Source organism: Ranitomeya imitator, chromosome 2 (genome assembly GCF_032444005.1).
Source record: "Ranitomeya imitator isolate aRanImi1 chromosome 2, aRanImi1.pri, whole genome shotgun sequence".
NCBI lineage: Eukaryota > Metazoa > Chordata > Amphibia > Anura > Dendrobatidae > Ranitomeya > Ranitomeya imitator.
In genome coordinates, this window is record NC_091283.1 from 809,939,417 (window position 1) to 809,956,771 (window position 17,355).

Consider the following 17,355-nt stretch of genomic DNA (forward strand, 5'->3'; position numbering starts at 1 on the left):
GTGAGATTGTGGATTCTTTACTGTAAGAGCAGCGAGACTGGATTCTTTGATGTAAGAGCAGTGAGACTATGGATTCTTTCATGTAAGAGCAGTGAGACTATGGATTCTTTATTGTAAGAGCAGTGAGACTATGGGTTCTTTACTGTAAGAGCAGTGAGACTATGGGTTCTTTACTGTAAGAGCAGTGATACAATGGATTCTTCGATGTAAGAGCAGCGAGACTATGGGTACTTTACAGTAAGAGCAGTGACACTATGGGTTCTTTAATGTAAGAGGACCAAGACTATGGATGCTTTACTGTAAGAGCAGTGATACTATGGATTATTTACTATAAGAGCAGCAACACTATGGATTATTTACTGTAAGAGCAGTGAGCCTATGGATTATTTACTGTAAGAGCAGTGAGACTATGGGTTCTTTACTATAAAAGCAGTGAGATTATGGATTCTTTACTGTAAGAGCAGTGAGACTATGGGTTCTTTACAGTAAGAGCAGTGATACTATGGGTTCTTTACTGTAAGAGCAGTAAGACTATGGGTTCTTTACTGTAAGAGAAGTGAGACTATGAATTATTTACTGTAAGAGCAGGGAGACTGGATTTTTTGATGTAAGGCAGTGAGCCTATGGATTCTTTACTGTAAGAGCAGTGATACTATGGGTTCTTTATTGTAAGAGCAGTGAGACTATGGGTTCTTTACTGTAAGAGCAGTGAGACTATGGGTTCTTTACTGTAAGAGCAGTGATACAATGGATTCTTCGATGTAAGAGCAGCGAGACTATGGGTACTTTACAGTAAGAGCAGTGACACTATGGGTTCTTTAATGTAAGAGGACCGAGACTATGGATGCTTTACTGTAAGAGCAGTGAGGCTATGGATTATTTACTGTAAGAGCAGTGAGACTATGGGTTCTTTACTATAAAAGCAGCGAGATTATGGATTCTTTACTGTAAGAGCAGTGAGACTATGGGTTCTTTACAGTAAGAGCAGTGATACTATGGGTTCTTTACTGTAAGAGCAGTAAGACTATGGGTTCTTTACTGTAAGAGAAGTGAGACTATGAATTATTTACTGTAAGAGCAGGGAGACTGGATTTTTTGATGTAAGGCAGTGAGCCTATGGATTCTTTACTGTAAGAGCAGTGAGACTATGGATTCTTTACTGTAAGAGCAGGGAGATTATAGAACTCTCTGCCACAAGATGTTGTAATGGTTATTTCACTTCAAAAAGTACAAGGATAAGCCTGGATACCTTTATGGAAATATACAGTATCGCAGGTTATGGGGATTAGATTCTGTGCTGGGACTCTGATCCAGGAGACTAGTCCTACTGCCATACGTGTAATCGGGAAAGGATTCTACATCTAATATGGGGTTTTATCTTCCTCAGAATCAATATGTTGGGTTACAGGTTGGACTCGGGTCTTCTTTCAACCATAAACCTATGAACATTATCAGATCTGTGGATCAGCCGCGTATTTCGGAGACGGTAATACAACAGAACATTATGAGATTTTCCAGCAGACGGTATATTCGGGTTACATTTCTGGGTGTTTCCAGCAGTTTACAGGACACATCATATAATCGAATAAGTCGCAGTGAATTACATGTGACTATTCAGCAATGATGAAGGGAAATCTGGGAGAACGGCACAGGTCCCAGCAATCTCTGGGATCCCGCATTACTGAGTGCACAATTAGATCTAGGACGAGTGAAGTCACCAATCACGTCACTGATTTCATTTTTTAGGCTCTGATAAATTGTGAGAGCTGCAGTGTGATTGGGTGCTAGGGACGACTCCCCTGGCTGGAGCGGCTCCGAGTCTTTCCTCTGACATCAGTGCACAGATGCCATCTCCGTGGCAGGAGCCATTATGTAACACAGCCGGCTATTTATAGGGCGGCGTTCACATGCCAGCTCTGTCCGGAAACACAATTTCCATGATCATCTCACAGAAGGATTTCACGTGTCGGAGAACCATTAGGCTGGGGGTCCTGGCATACAGATTGGGGAACGCAGTGAAGACTGGCGTGCTGCGCTGCAGTGCATTGTGGGAGATGCAGCTTGTTTTGCCCCCACAAACATTGAACAGCATGCAGATTGAAGAGCACTGGAACTCTAGCGCCACCTATTGGAACCAGCGATCCGAAAAGTCACTATTGACCCCATAACGAGTCTTGTCACATGACTTAGGAGAAAAGCCAAACCAGAAGCTCAATCTGCAGAAGCGTGTTTCGGAGGTGTTGCCCCTCATCAGTGCAAAGTATGAGATCTGATTTGGCTAGGTGAGAGACGTAAAGCTGGGGTCTACGGGGTAATGTTTCTTTTTATGGAGAGTGACAAGCCAAGCCTGGCATGTCAGAATGAAGAGACTTATAAGACATGCATTATAGTCCTCATCCTCTCTGAAGAGACAATTTGCAATTAATTTCCCACAATTGCACGGCTTACAAGTCTCCTCACTCTGACATTCCAGGATACCCCTACATCTCCCACAATGCAGAGCAGCTGGGGGCGGATCCAAAGTGAGTGTGACTGCACTGTAAAGCATAGTGTATGTATGTGAAGCGCCCCAGAGTCCTGGTCGTTGCAGTAATGTTGTTCTTCCACCAGGGGGAGTGATGTTACGTCTGAAGGCAATGAAGGAGATATTCTGTCCAGGAGGTATCACAACCACAAAACACACTTCACACTCCAGGCCACCTGGGGGAGCCATACTTCTATTAGGGCACTCCTCACAATTAGGTAAAACTGGTAGTCTAGACAGAAAGTCAGAACGAGGAGAGGAGAGCAGACGGAGGTCTGTGGGAGAACGAGGGTTCATGGAGCTGCGCCTGCCCCACGTGCGGCGGCATCCAAAGAAAGAGACATTGAAAGGAATTGTGTTGCAGTGAGTGAGAAACGAAGTCATAGCAAAAGGAGAGGAACATCAGGGGGAGACCAGCTAGAAGCAGGCTGCCTCCTTCTGAAGCGCAGTAACCGGTAGCCAGAACACCGAGGGAGTAAGGATCTCTATGCTTTACGTCAGAGACTGGCAGGACAGTTGATTCCACATCGGCTGCCCGACCATATACCCAGGAGGCACGGTGGCAACTTGTGGGGGCTGGGCCGTCGTAGGGTCCCTGTAAAAAGCCTCAGGCCATCAGTCATACGGGTTTGTCCTATCCATCAGGGGGACAGAGAGAAAGAGACATTACATCTACGATAGTTGTGAGGACCTCACCGAGGAGCTCAGCAGGGAGGTACTACAACACTCAGGCGCTAGAGAAAGGCTACCGATTTCCACCTGGATAAGGGGACTCTGGAATTGCCATCAGACCGGTCGGACTCTGCCTACCCCGTGATCTGTGCTCTGGACTGTGGATGCTGAAGCCTTCAGTAATGGTAAAGAGACTGCAACCTTGTGTCCTCATTATTCACTGCGCCTCTCACCATCCACCATCTACACTCTGGGAAGCCCTGGGGATATACTTCACCTGTGGGAAGGTATACCATCTAGCTGCCATCACATCACCCCAGCGGACCCCTAAGCAGCGTCGGTCACCCTGACCGAATACCACAGGTGGCGTCACGAACATTATCCTATAAACTTTCGACCTTTTATTGAACGCCCCTCAAAGGGCCACGGACCGGGTCAGGCCACCATGACATCCCTGACGAGAACCGAAGGGCCCGGCTCCGAGTACCCCATTGCCCTAATGTGGGGGCGATCCATATATGCTCTGGCGCTTGCTGTGATTAATGGCGTCATCCACACACATCCCTGCAGGCCAGCACTGTACCGGAGCTCTTAGGACGGACATCTATTACACCATACATCTTCCAGGATGTGGGATTCCTCATCTTATCGGATCCCACAGCCTCCCAGAGAAGCCCCTGTAATTCTAGTAGGGGGGTCCTACAAGAGTATAGTGTGCATTAACCAGAAGCAGGAAGTGCTAGACAGGAAGCAGTGCACAAGATACGGCCGGCCGGTACTTCCCTGAGAATAATGCACCATTCATCAAGGTCCGCGCCCATAGAGCACAACAAAGGCACGCTGGTATGTAGCATCACTTAACAGGCCAGGCAATGCCTTCTGGGTAATGTATGCAAATGAGCGCTCCTGTATCTTTAATGCCACCTGTAAACCTATTCTGGTTCCGGAAATCCGATGCCCCCCCATCTGCAGTTCGTTTTGAAATACAAATAAACTGGGCTTTACTCCTCTCCCCAGGTCCAGATCCAAGGCTCCTCCCGGTGTTTGTTATTGAGGGCAGTAATGACACCACGTCAACAGCGCTGCAGACAATCAGTGACCTCAGCAGATTTTTGTTGTCTACTTGGGCAGGGCCGCTGAGTTCGCTGACTGAATGCAGCCAGTAACAGACACGGGAACTCCGCGCTGAACCTGGGGAAGGTGAACAAAGCAGTTTGTTTTTTTAAATAAACTGCAGCCGGGGCACGGAGGTTTTTCCAAAACTGGAAAATAGATTTAATAAGACTGAGGATATAAGACAAACCAGAGTCTCCTCCTCTGCTTTTTGCTCCCCCCATCCCAATACACAGCGGCTCTGTAAGTCAATGGCGTACGACCAAGAATATATTAGATAATGTGAAAGGAAAGAGAAGCCCGAAACAGCGGCCTGTGGATGCCAGCCAGAGACTGACTACAGAGTGGCTCCCTCTACAGGTGGCACTGGAGGGAACACGTCTTCTGACGGGGAGCCAGTGTTCAGAAAATGCTGATGTTGAGCAAACTGATCGAGAGGACCTTAGTCCCACAGCCACATAGGTAGCCAATGGCTGCCAGACCAGAAACCTTCTGCCACCTGCAGCATCCACAGGCTGCTGTAACGCCACTGACCTCATTACACTGCTGCTCTTAACACAGCGCTGCGCAGAGGTGTCGGGGTCGCGGTGAGGAATGGTAATGTTGGAGCCAAAGATTACAAGTCTGACCATAGATGGGAGGGAAGGGGGTATGGGGCTGGGTGTTACTGCAAGGGCACATTATGGGGCTATTATATGGAGGGGCAGTGTGGGGGGGATATTACACAGAGGGGCAGTGTGGGGGGGGGATATTACACAGAGGGGTAGTGTGGGGGGGGATATTACACAGAGGGACAGTGTGAGGGGGATATTACATAGAGGGGCAGTGTGGGGGGATATTACACAGAGGGGCAGTGTGTGTGGGGATATTATACAGAGGGGCAGTGTGAGGGGGATATTACATAGAGGGGCAGTGTGGGGGGATATTACACAGAGGGGCAGTGTGTGTGGGGATATTATACAGAGGGGCAGTGTGAGGGGGATATTATACAGAGGGGCAGTGTGAGGGGGATATTATACAGAGGGGCAGTGTGAGGGGGATATTATACAGAGGGGCAGTGTGGGGGGATATTATACAGAGGGGCAGTGTGGGGGGGATATTATACAGAGGGGCAGTGTGGGGGGGATATTATACAGAGGGGCACTGTGAGGGGGATATTACACAGAGGGGCAGTGTGGGGGGGATATTATACAGAGGGGCAGTGTGTGTTGTGGATATTATACAGAGGGGCAGTGTGTGTTGTGGATAATATACAGAGGGGCAGTGTGTGTGGGGATATTATACAGAGGGGCAGTGTGTGTGGGGATATTATACAGAGGGGCAGTGTGAGGGGGATAATATACAGAGGGGCAGTGTGGGGGGGATATTATACAGAGGGGCAGTGTGGGGGGGATATTATACAGAGGGGCAGTGTGGGGGGGATATTATACAGAGCGGCAGTGTGGGGGGATATTATACAGAGCGGCAGTGTGGGGGGATATTATACAGAGGGGCAGTGTGAGGGGGATATTATACAGAGGGACAGTGTGGGGGGGATATTATACAGAGGGGCAGTGTGGGGGGATATTCTATAGAGGGGCAGTGTGGGGGGGATATTATACAGAGGGGCAGTGTGGGGGGATATCATACAGAGGGGCAGTGTGGGGGGGATATTATACAGAGGGGCAGTGTGGGGGGATATCATACAGAGGGGCAGTGTGGGGGGGATATTATACAGAGGGGCAGTGCGGGGGCATGTTTTGTGCAGGAACCACAGTTAAGGAAAATTTTATTTATGGGGCAGTATAATGATACTTTTATTTTTAAGAGCGCCGTGACAGGAAGTCGTGCTGCAGACAAAGAGGGAGGTCTTCAGAGAGAAGCTCTGGGCATGAAATTTCATCATGGCGTCTGTACTACAAGGAAACAAAGGGGATGGGAAGGACTCCAATCATAGAAGATGTTATGTATAAGGTACCTGGATGTAAATGTATATTTGTGATCCTGCCTAAAGGTACCGTTACACTAAACGACTTACCAACGATCACGACCAGCGATACGACCTGGCCGTGATCGTTGGTAAGTCGTTGTGTGGTCGCTGCGGTGCTGTCACACAGACAGCTCTCCAGCGACCAACGATCAGGGGAACGACTTCGGCATCGTTGAAACTGTCTTCAACGATGCCGAAGTCCCTGGGTAACCAGGGTAAACATCGGGTTACTAAGTGCAGGGCCGCGCTTATTAACCCGATATTTACCCTGGTTACCATTGTAAAAGTAAAAAAAAAACAGTACATACTCACATTCCGATGTCTGTCACGTCCCCCGGCGTCAGCTTCCCACACTGACTGTCAGCGCCGGCCGGCCGTAAAGCAGAGCACAGCGGTGAGCTAAGCCCACCGAAGGTGACAATCGAAGGTGAGCTAAGCCCACCAGCATCAGGGACTTATCTACAGCATTCTGTAATGGTGTAGATAAGCCCCTGATGTATACTGAACGATGAGAAAAAGAGGTTATATTATACTCACCCAGGGGCGGTCCGGTCCGATGGGCGTCACGGTCCGGGGCTCCCATCTTCTTATGAGGACGTCCTCTTCTTATCTTCACGCTGCGGCTCCGGCGCAGGCGTACTTTGTCTGTCCTGTTGAGGGCAGAGCAAAGTACTGCAGTGCACAGGCGCCGGGAAAAAGAGGCCCGGCCCTCAACAGGGCATATAAAGTACGCCTGCGCCAGAGCCGCAGCGTGAATACAAGTAGAGGACGTCATCGTAAGAAGATGGGAGGCCCCGGACTGGACCGCGACGCCCATCGTACCGGGACCGCCCCTGGGTGAGTATAATCTAACCTCTTTTTCTCATCTTTCGGGATACATCAGGAGCTTATCTATAGCATTACAGAATGCTGTAGATAAGCCCCTGATGCTGGTGGGCTTAGCTCACCTTCGATTTTGGGGGTGACAGGTTCCCTTTAAGAAAAAACAGCAAAGAGAAACCCTAGCTGGTCTTTCCCTGACTGGCTTTAAACTAGCAGTATGGCTGGAAAAACAAATAAGTATAACCGGGAGGGGGAAAGAATATAGAGCTGCACCCAGAAAGTGATAGGGCAGACAAATGAGAAAATGAAAACAGCTGTTACTCTAAACACACAGAGAAAATGTGAATCTGCTGTGGCTCAGCGGACAGAGAAACCAACCACGAAGCACGGGCTCAAGGGTTCGAACCCAGACAGTGACAGTCTTATTGTAGACTATAAATCTTATTAGAAGTAACAATACTTCTGTTCAGGTCATTCAATATGGCAATTGTCTCTCTGCAGGATCATACTATGAACCGTGATCGGTGATTGCCCCTTAAATGCCAATTACTTGATATCCCAATATATCCCTCAGCAACCTCTGCACTCCAATCCATTGAACATGTCCTGTCACATTAACAAGAAGCAGGACGGATGGAAAGTAAACAGGAACCTCGCAGCGGCGGTGATGGGACAGCATCCCCCTTCCATTAACAAAGCCCACCCCATACTCAATAGCTTTCCATGCGCAGTATGAAGCCAGCCGCCATCCGGTCACCAGGAGTGTGAACGATCCCATCACACAAGAGCGGGTCAGTGAGGGTATGTGCACACGTCAGGATTTCTTGCAGAAATTTTCCTGACAAAAACCGGACATTTCTGCCAGAAATCCGCATGTGTTTTTTTCGCGTTTTTGGTGCGTTTTTCCCCAAATGCATAGAATAGCGGGAAAAACGCAGAAAGTCTGCAAAATTAATGAACATGCTGCTTTTTTTTTACCACGATGCGTTTTTTTCGCGGAAAAAAACGCATCATGTGCACAAAACATGCAGAATGCATTCTAAATGATAGGATGCATAATGTATGCGTTTTTAATGAGTTTTTATAGCGTTTTTACCGTGAAAAAAATGCTAAAAAAAAAAAAAAACGCGAAAAAACCTGAACGTGTGCACATAGCCTGAGCGTCACAGATAAAATAGGAAAGGAGACCCAAATGCAGGAAACGGGATAGAAGAAATATCCATCCGAAATGCAGATCATCATTCCCTAAGAGAAGGATATGAATCAGAGTCATCTGACATTACAAGAGGATAGGTGAGAAATGTTTCATAACTGATGGGCGTAACACTGGGACCCCAATAATCATTACAAGCCCACACATTCGGCTAACTACAGTGTGGAGAATAATGAATGGAACTGACGGAGCGCGCGGCGGACCGCGGAACCGAAGGCGCACATGCTGAACCACCGCTCCATTTAGATCCCTTGCAGACGACCATATAATTCGGACGAGCGCGATCCCTTGTTTTGACATATAGCCCTTGTCCAAAAAGCCTCCTCACTGTGGTCATTTAAGAAAAGGGGGCTCAAGACACAAGGCCATAACTTGCCCTCGGGCTGCAGATCGTACAGTGGCCAGTATTCACCCGCTGGAGGGCCATATCTGGCATCACCTGCTCTTCTGGGGGCTTCTACAGCTCTGGGAGGAATGGATCGCTGGGACGGAATCTTTAGTCATTTCTCACTATAGGAAACGTGTTTGTCCCCTGTAGCTTCCCTTTAATTAACTCTTGCACATCCTATAATAAAGCTGGAGAGTGTGCGTGTACATGGAGGGAATCAAAGCAGAACGTGCTGCGGTGGCAAAGACATAATGGAGAGCACATGTACTACACGGACCAGACTGCCAAATGCCCTTTGTTCTTCACTTGATCTGCTGTGCATGTGTTACATAAGCCACGACACAGCACGAAAGGCTCAGAGACAGATATCCTGCTCCTATAAGGGGGTAGGACAGCAATTCAGGGTTGTTGGTTTGAGGCTCAGTGCTGGCCCCGGGATAGACAAGCAAAACACATTTTGTTTTTTTTAAAGGGAATATGTCAAAAGGTTTTTGCTATTAAATCTGAGAGCAGCATAATGTAGGGGCAGAGACCCTGATTCCAGATATGTATCACTTATTAGACTGTGTGCTGTCGATTTAATACAACCAGTGTTTTATCAGCAGGAAATCATAACTTCAGGACTAGGCATCTTGTGCCAGGCAGTCCAGCTAATCTGTGTAACTCCGCCCCCACCAGTGTAGACAGGAAGCTGCCAATCAGTGGTGGGGGCGGGGTTATACACAGCTCAGCATTCAGAGCACTGATACATCCACAGCAGGGAACACAGGGGTTTTATAAAAACTGCACCAAGAAGTCGAGTAAGCGACATCACTGGAATCAGGGTCTCAGCCCCTTCATCATGCTGCACTCAAATTACTTAGGAAAAATCAGGTGCCGGATCCCTTTAACACAAACTCTGCCATGAAGAAGAGATTTCGGAAGCCAGAAAACCCCTCTAAGTGGCGTCTAATTGCTGATAATGCAGTTCCCATCCCCCTTCATGCGATCAGCTGCTTGATCAGAGGGTCACTCACAGGACGCCCCCCTCTGACATCTGCCAGTGACTTTGTGCTGTGGCTGCCGCCTCCATGTGATGATGAAGCACATGAGCTGATCAGCTCCAGACAATCACATGGCGGCTGCACAGTGAACTCCTGCCAGGAGATTGAATGACTGAAACTATAGAGTCTCCTGGCAGGCAGAGGTGAATAGGAAGCAGGGGGTGGGGGGCCGGGGCGCAGATCAATCTCTAGTGGGGGATTTGGTTTCTTTCTGTGACTTTCCCACAAGAAGAACAACACTTTCACTAGCCCCCTGCAAGCTGCTCTACTGAATAATGTGCCAGGGGCAGCGGCTCAGGAAATGCCGCCTCCCAAGACAAGTATGGAGGGCGCTGAAGTCTGGGGGGAAATGGCATTTCCTCTGCGATCCTACACAATTCACTGCAGAAAGCTGAGCCCACACCTACGGCGGCGAACGACAGCGGAGGATGTCATCCCACAAGTGACATCATACCTAGAAGATAACCCGCACAAAACCCTTTCTAACCCCTTAAGCACCGCCCGTGCCCGTTTGTTATTGCGGCTGATATTTTACAAGGGTGTCCCCCCCCCCCCCCCCGCGTTCTGTGGGGTACAGGATCCCCTGACGTGGCTGTTTAACCCTTTGATCGCTACAATAGAAAGTGATCAAATGGTATCAACCCCCATCAATCAGGTCACAGAGTCTCAAGGAGAAACAACTGGGGACCGGGTAGACCTAAATAAAAGCCTTTTAGGGTTCGGTCCCCATGGTGAGAGCCACTATCCCATCTGGTCTCCCCTTTACGAGCAGAGAGCGGCTGTGAAGAAAAGCCTCCATTAGGGCAAAGCACAACATATCCATCGATTATTAGGATGCCCAGAAGGTGCCACCTCCAATAGGGCTCCCACCTAACAAGGGTCTAACATAGGTACATGGGCGAGCGGTGTCGAAAGGGCAACGCGTGCTATAGAGACCCTAGGGATGGCGGTGGCTCCTCACACTGTGGAGTTTTCTGATCACACGTGGATGCTATTTTTCATGGTACAATCCACATATCTAGAAAAAGTCTGAAGGACGGACATATCACACGTATTTTTGGATTGCTTCAATCTGCCACCAGGTTTTTCCCCATTTAATCTGCGAGCAGCACAATGTAAGGGGCAGACGCCCCGATTACAGCAATGTGCCACTTATTCGGCTGCTCTGAGCAGTTTTGACAAAATCACTGTTTCATCAGCAGGAGAGGAAAACTTTTGAAAACTTACAGATTTAGAGTGTCGGGGGTCTTCTTCAACTAAAAAGGACCTTTTGGGACCCCCTAGGCTCTGGAGGCACCCACTTAAGTTACTCCCCTCGCATCTTGTCTTATTAAATTTCCTCTTGCAGTAACAGATGATCAGTCGAGAAGTCAGACCCGCTTTTAGGCCCGAAATAATTAAGATTGGTGGCGCGCTGGAGTAAGATGTGCCAGTATGTTCGGAAACGATCGCTGAATCCGAATTTGCCATATTCCTGCTGAATTTATATTTGACGATGGGTTTGGAACATATTTGCCCATTCTGACTCCCATGGCGTTTGGTGAATATTGCAAATACAGCGATCGTAATCTGAACCGAATATTGAAAAATGTGCTCAACTCTAGGCCTAGTTCACTATAAGACGTGGACACCTTACAACTGCCGGCTCCTGGGGCTGGAGGAAATGACAATGAATGTGTCAGGCCGGCCCAGGGGGATGGGAAGGGAACTGGAGTAAAGACCCCAAAAGTCGCAACATTCTGGAGTAAACTGCTTGCTGAAATTCACGGCTTTAATCTCCAAATAAAACACTCAAGTTGCCCCCATTGTAGATTATATTTCTAGAAGTAAAGGTTTTCCAGTAGTCACAATATAATCATGTATCCCCTCCAAGTGCCAAGACCCTTGTATAAGAAACTTTGTGCAGCCAAGACACAGGGCTGTGGAGTCTCAGTCGGAGCCCATTTTGGTGGAGTCGGTGTCGTGGAAGGAAATTGAGGAGTCGGAGGTTTGGTTTGAAGACTCCACAGCCCGGTGGAGTTGGATCCCATTTCGGTGGAGTCGGAGTCATGGAAATTGAGGAGTCGGAGTCAGAGGTTCGGCTTACTCCACAGCCCTGCCAAGACATTGAACATGCTGTGACCCAAACAGGATCACAGAGAGCCCAATCCCAATATATCCTCCTGTACCGTCTCGTGCGTACGATCACGACACTGGGGCGTTAGGAGGAAGACGGGAGAGATCGTCTGACTCTTTATGGAGCGACGTATATAACATCTAACACTTGTCCTCGTCAATAACCCTCGGATGAGCCGGACATTGAAGCTCTGATGATGAGTCTCCTGCCAGCGTGCGATCTGCACAGGACTAAAAGTGGCAGCCATACTGAGTCACAAACAGCTGTCAGATCTCCTCTGCAGTCTGATGGGAGACCTGACAGGTATGGACCACAGTCATCAGCAGAGCATGACAGCCCACCATCCTGCGGGACCCCTCCTGACAACTGATGGCGATCACAGGCTCCAGATTTCACATACGATATATCCAGCAGCTGGGACATTTAATTATTTGACACTTGCCCGGCCCATTTAGTCAAAAGAGGAGGGGCTAAGGTGAAATTGGGGTGTGGCTTAATAGTCACACACATACAATATACCTATCAATGTCAGTCTGACCAAATTGGTTCTAACAAAAGTAAACCATGTCCAACCGGAAGAGTTCATTAGTGGCCGTGGTCTTTTTTTTTTTGTTTATTTGGGGAGGGATGATAATTCCTGAGCACATGGTCACATGGTATGACACAGGACCTTCCATGGATCGTCTCAGTAACCAGAGAACCCTACGGTGATCAGAAAACTGTAGGGTGGATCCAGGTCCATCGACAAAGACGTGAAAATGTCCCCACATTGCATCATCTGGTCCAATCTGACCCACATAAAGTTTGTAGAACCGGTTATTTATTCCTACTGTTTTCTCACATCCCAGAGGGCAGAACCGGACTCGGGTAAGGAGATACAATGTAGCCAAACAATCCCACAGTGTCAATATTGGGAAATAAAGAACCGTATCGGACAGAAGATCCCATCTATTCCCCATCACAAGGGCTCATAGAAACCACAGAACTCCCAAAATGTCATATATCACCCCTTCCAGGCACACGGAATAGCAGAGCGCTCTGGATGGAGATTTACCAGTAGAGTTGGAGACTGGTTTGGCCTCAAACTGGGAATTCTAGACTCCTGAGAGGCAACTAAATCTGCCGAACAGGATCGACCTGATCTCTCAGGTTACTTCCCGCCGTCCACAGATGACCCCACTGCACCGATCCCATCTCCCCTCCCCCCCCCCAATCTTCACTCACCTTATAAACCTTCCCGAAGGCCCCGTCGCCCAGCTCGCCGATGATCTCCCAGATCTCCTCGGGGTTCTGATCCCTCTTCACGTGCTCGTATTGCTTCTTCTTTTTGTCCCCGCCGAGCTTAAAGATCTTACGAAAGTTAAAGAAAGACATTTCCTCTGTTTTTTTCTGGGTGGCCGCTTCCCCCCCAAACCTCAAACCGCAGCCCTGGACTTGTGGAGAAGAGTAGACGCCTCAGCGGGGGGCTGCTGGCTTCATGCCCCACCTAATTACAGGAAAGTGAGGGGTGATCAACTGGGGAATCCGGTATATCCTCCCCAATAACTCTGCAAATAGGGCAGCAGATCTTTTCTGAGGGCAGCAGATCCTTTCTGTGAACAGTAGATCCTTTCTGAGAACTGTAGATCCTGAGGGCAGTAGATCCTTTCTGAGGGAGTTAGATCTTTTCTGCAGGCACCAGATCCTTTCTGAGAACAGTAGATCCTTTCTGATCCCTCCTGATAGAAGAGTCAATTCTGTTAATCCCTCAGCATTTACACAAATAGATCCTCCTTGATCTGATGACAGTTAGAGCAGATCCTAATTGATCCCTCCGATGATAAAGGACTAGTTCCTCCCTGATATTAGGGCAGTAGATCCTTTCTAGTGACAGTAAATCCCACTTGATCCCGGTGAGAACACAGACACCGGGAGATCCAGGCCGGACCGGTTCCAACCCCTTTGGAGATCCTAGATCGGTCGTGAATCGCTCGCTCCTATGCGATCCCGTCCGCAGATAATGTGAGAGCAGGAGCAGCGCTTTATCAATGGACACCTGCTGTAAGTCCTCTCCGCAGGCCGCGGTTATTACTCACACGTTCCTGTCAGGCCCAGCCCATCACGGGGACGCGGCCCCGGCCACAGAGGGAGGAGGAAGGAGAGGGCGGTTACCCGAGGAGCAGCACCCGGATCCCCCGACCCGAGCAGCAGAGACGACAGGCGCCCGGAGGTGAGACATAAGCCGCGCTGCGGCCGCTCACACTTCCTCTACTACACTGGGCCCCGCTCTGCGGCTGCGCGTCCCCGCGGTACCTCTCTACTGCCTCTGCCGGGAGCGCGAACGTTTCCCTAGCAACAACTTTTTTTTTCTTCGATCTTTATTAATAATGATTAACGCATACAACGGACACCGTCTATCCGACGGATAGAGGACGAGGTAGAACTGGATAGAACAGAGAGCGGTTTTCGTTTTTCGGCCTGGTCTGTACAGGATAGAGCTGCGGAGGACGCTCCGCCACCCCCTAGGCCGCGCTTCAGCCTGTCTGCCGGTGCGCGCGCTCGTTTCCGTAGTAACAGGATTTTTTTTTTGTTAGAACTTTATTAACAATAATAGCCACAAACGAAATGTCACATCAGAACCCTGAGAGTTTCCACAGCAGCCCATACTATTTATACCCGGGTGCAGCGGTGGCCGCGCAGGAGGGGAGGATGCTGAGGGCTGTGGCCGGGGACAGGGCCGGGGCTACACTTTGTAAGCAAAACTATTAATCCAGCCCTATATTCATGTAGAACTACAAGTTCCAGGAGACATTGCACACTTCTGAATGGTTCATGGGACTTCTAGTTCTGCAGGCACAGTGCGCCCGGAACCCGTAGTTCTGCAGGCACCGAGCGCCCGGAACCCGTAGTTCTGCAGGCACCGAGCGCCCGGAACCCGTAATTCTGCAGGCACCGAGCGCCCGGAACCCGTAGTTCTGCAGGCGCCCGGAACCCGTAGTTCTGCAGGCGCCCGGAACTCGTAGTTCTGCAGGCACCGAGCGCCCGGAACCCGTAGTTCTGCAGGCACCGAGCGCCCGGAACCCGTAGTTCTGCAGGCACCGAGCGCCCGGAACCCGTAGTTCTGCAGGCACCGAGCGCCCGGAACCCGTAGTTCTGCAGGCACCGAGCGCCCGGAACCCGTAGTTCTGCAGGCGCCCGGAACCCGTAGTTCTGCAGGCGCCCGGAACCCGTAGTTCTGCAGGCGCCCGGAACCCGTAGTTCTGCAGGCACCGAGCGCCCGGAACCCGTAGTTCTGCAGGCACCGAGCGCCCGGAACCCGTAGTTCTGCAGGCACCGAGCGCCCGGAACCCGTAGTTCTGCAGGCGCCCGGAACCCGTAGTTCTGCAGGCACCGAGCGCCCGGAACCCGTAGTTCTGCAGGCACCGAGCGCCCGGAACCCGTAGTTCTGCAGGCGCCCGGAACCCGTAGTTCTGCAGGCGCCCGGAACCCGTAGTTCTGCAGGCACCGAGCGCCCGGAACCCGTAGTTCTGCAGGCACCGAGCGCCCGGAACCCGTAGTTCTGCAGGCACCGAGCGCCCGGAACCCGTAGTTCTGCAGGCGCCCGGAACCCGTAGTTCTGCAGGCACCGAGCGCCCGGAACCCGTAGTTCTGCAGGCACCGAGCGCCCGGAACCCGTAGTTCTGCAGGCGCCCGGAACCCGTAGTTCTGCAGGCACCGAGCGCCCGGAACCCGTAGTTCTGCAGGCACCGAGCGCCCGGAACCCGTAGTTCTGCAGGCGCCCGGAACCCGTAGTTCTGCAGGCGCCCGGAACTCGTAGTTCTGCAGGCACCGAGCGCCCGGAACCCGTAGTTCTGCAGGCACCGAGCGCCCGGAACCCGTAGTTCTGCAGGCACCGAGCGCCCGGAACCCGTAGTTCTGCAGGCACCGAGCGCCCGGAACCCGTAGTTCTGCAGGCACCGAGCGCCCGGAACCCGTAGTTCTGCAGGCGCCCGGAACCCGTAGTTCTGCAGGCGCCCGGAACCCGTAGTTCTGCAGGCGCCCGGAACCCGTAGTTCTGCAGGCACCGAGCGCCCGGAACCCGTAGTTCTGCAGGCACCGAGCGCCCGGAACCCGTAGTTCTGCAGGCGCCCGGAACCCGTAGTTCTGCAGGCACCGAGCGCCCGGAACCCGTAGTTCTGCAGGCACCGAGCGCCCGGAACTCGTAGTTCTGCAGGCGCCCGGAACCCGTAGTTCTGCAGGCACCGAGCGCCCGGAACCCGTAGTTCTGCAGGCACCGAGCGCCCGGAACCCGTAATTCTGCAGGCACCAAGTGTCCGGGACATGTAGTTCTGCAGGCACCGAGCACCCGGGATCCGTAGTTCTGCAGGCACCGAGCGCCCTGGACCCGTAGTTCTGCAGGCACGGAGCGCCCGGGACCCGTAGTTCTGCAGGCACCGAGTGCCCGGTTCATGTAGTTCTGCAGGCACCGAGCGGCCGGGACTTGTAGTTCTGCAGGCACCGAGCACCCGGGACCCGTAGTTCTGCAGGCACCGAGTGCCCGGGTCATGCAGCTCTGCAGGCACCAAGCGCCTGGGACCTGTAGTTCTGCAGGCACCGAGTGCCCGGAACCCGTAGTTCTGCAGGCACCGAGCACCCGGAACCCGTAGTTCTGCAGGCACCGAGCGCCCGGAACCCGTAGTTCTGCAGGCGCCCGGAACCCGTAGTTCTGCAGGCACCGAGCGCCCGGAACCCGTAGTTCTGCAGGCACCGAGCGCCCGGAACCCGTAGTTCTGCAGGCACCGAGCGCCCGGAACCCGTAGTTCTGCAGGCACCGAGCGCCCGGAACCCGTAGTTCTGCAGGCACCGAGCGCCCGGAACCCGTAGTTCTGCAGGCGCCCGGAACCCGTAGTTCTGCAGGCACCGAGCGCCCGGAACCCGTAGTTCTGCAGGCACCGAGCGCCCGGAACCCGTAATTCTGCAGGCACCAAGTGTCCGGGACATGTAGTTCTGCAGGCACCGAGCACCCGGGATCCGTAGTTCTGCAGGCACCGAGCGCCCTGGACCCGTAGTTCTGCAGGCACGGAGCGCCCGGGACCCGTAGTTCTGCAGGCACCGAGTGCCCGGTTCATGTAGTTCTGCAGGCACCGAGCGGCCGGGACTTGTAGTTCTGCAGGCACCGAGCACCCGGGACCCGTAGTTCTGCAGGCACCGAGTGCCCGGGTCATGCAGCTCTGCAGGCACCAAGCGCCTGGGACCTGTAGTTCTGCAGGCACCGAGTGCCCGGAACCCGTAGTTCTGCAGGCACCGAGCACCCGGAACCCGTAGTTCTGCAGGCACCGAGCGCCCGGAACCCGTAGTTCTGCAGGCGCCCGGAACCCGTAGTTCTGCAGGCACCGAGCGCCCGGAACCCGTAGTTCTGCAGGCACCGAGCGCCCGGAACCCGTAGTTCTGCAGGCGCCCGGAACCCGTAGTTCTGCAGGCGCCCGGAACCCGTAGTTCTGCAGGCACCGAGCGCCCGGAACCCGTAGTTCTGCAGG

At 51.8% G+C, this 17,355-nt stretch overlaps 2 protein-coding genes across 4 annotated transcripts in view; one reads left to right on the top strand and one right to left on the bottom strand.

The window, feature by feature from the left end:
* Nucleotides 1-14,008, bottom strand: part of SLK (STE20 like kinase) — a 57,353-nt gene extending 43,345 nt beyond the window's left edge. For both annotated transcript variants that reach the window (XM_069753841.1, XM_069753840.1), the window contains exon 1: nucleotides 13,085-14,008. In XM_069753841.1, the coding sequence (XP_069609942.1) occupies nucleotides 13,085-13,234 (150 nt within the window). In that variant the 5' untranslated portion in view covers nucleotides 13,235-14,008. The remainder of the gene's footprint in view (nucleotides 1-13,084) is intronic.
* Nucleotides 13,988-17,355, top strand: part of STN1 (STN1 subunit of CST complex) — a 51,020-nt gene continuing 47,652 nt past the window's right edge. For both annotated transcript variants that reach the window (XR_011318536.1, XM_069753848.1), the window contains exon 1: nucleotides 13,988-14,069. The gene's annotated coding sequence lies outside the window, so the exon portion shown is untranslated. The remainder of the gene's footprint in view (nucleotides 14,070-17,355) is intronic.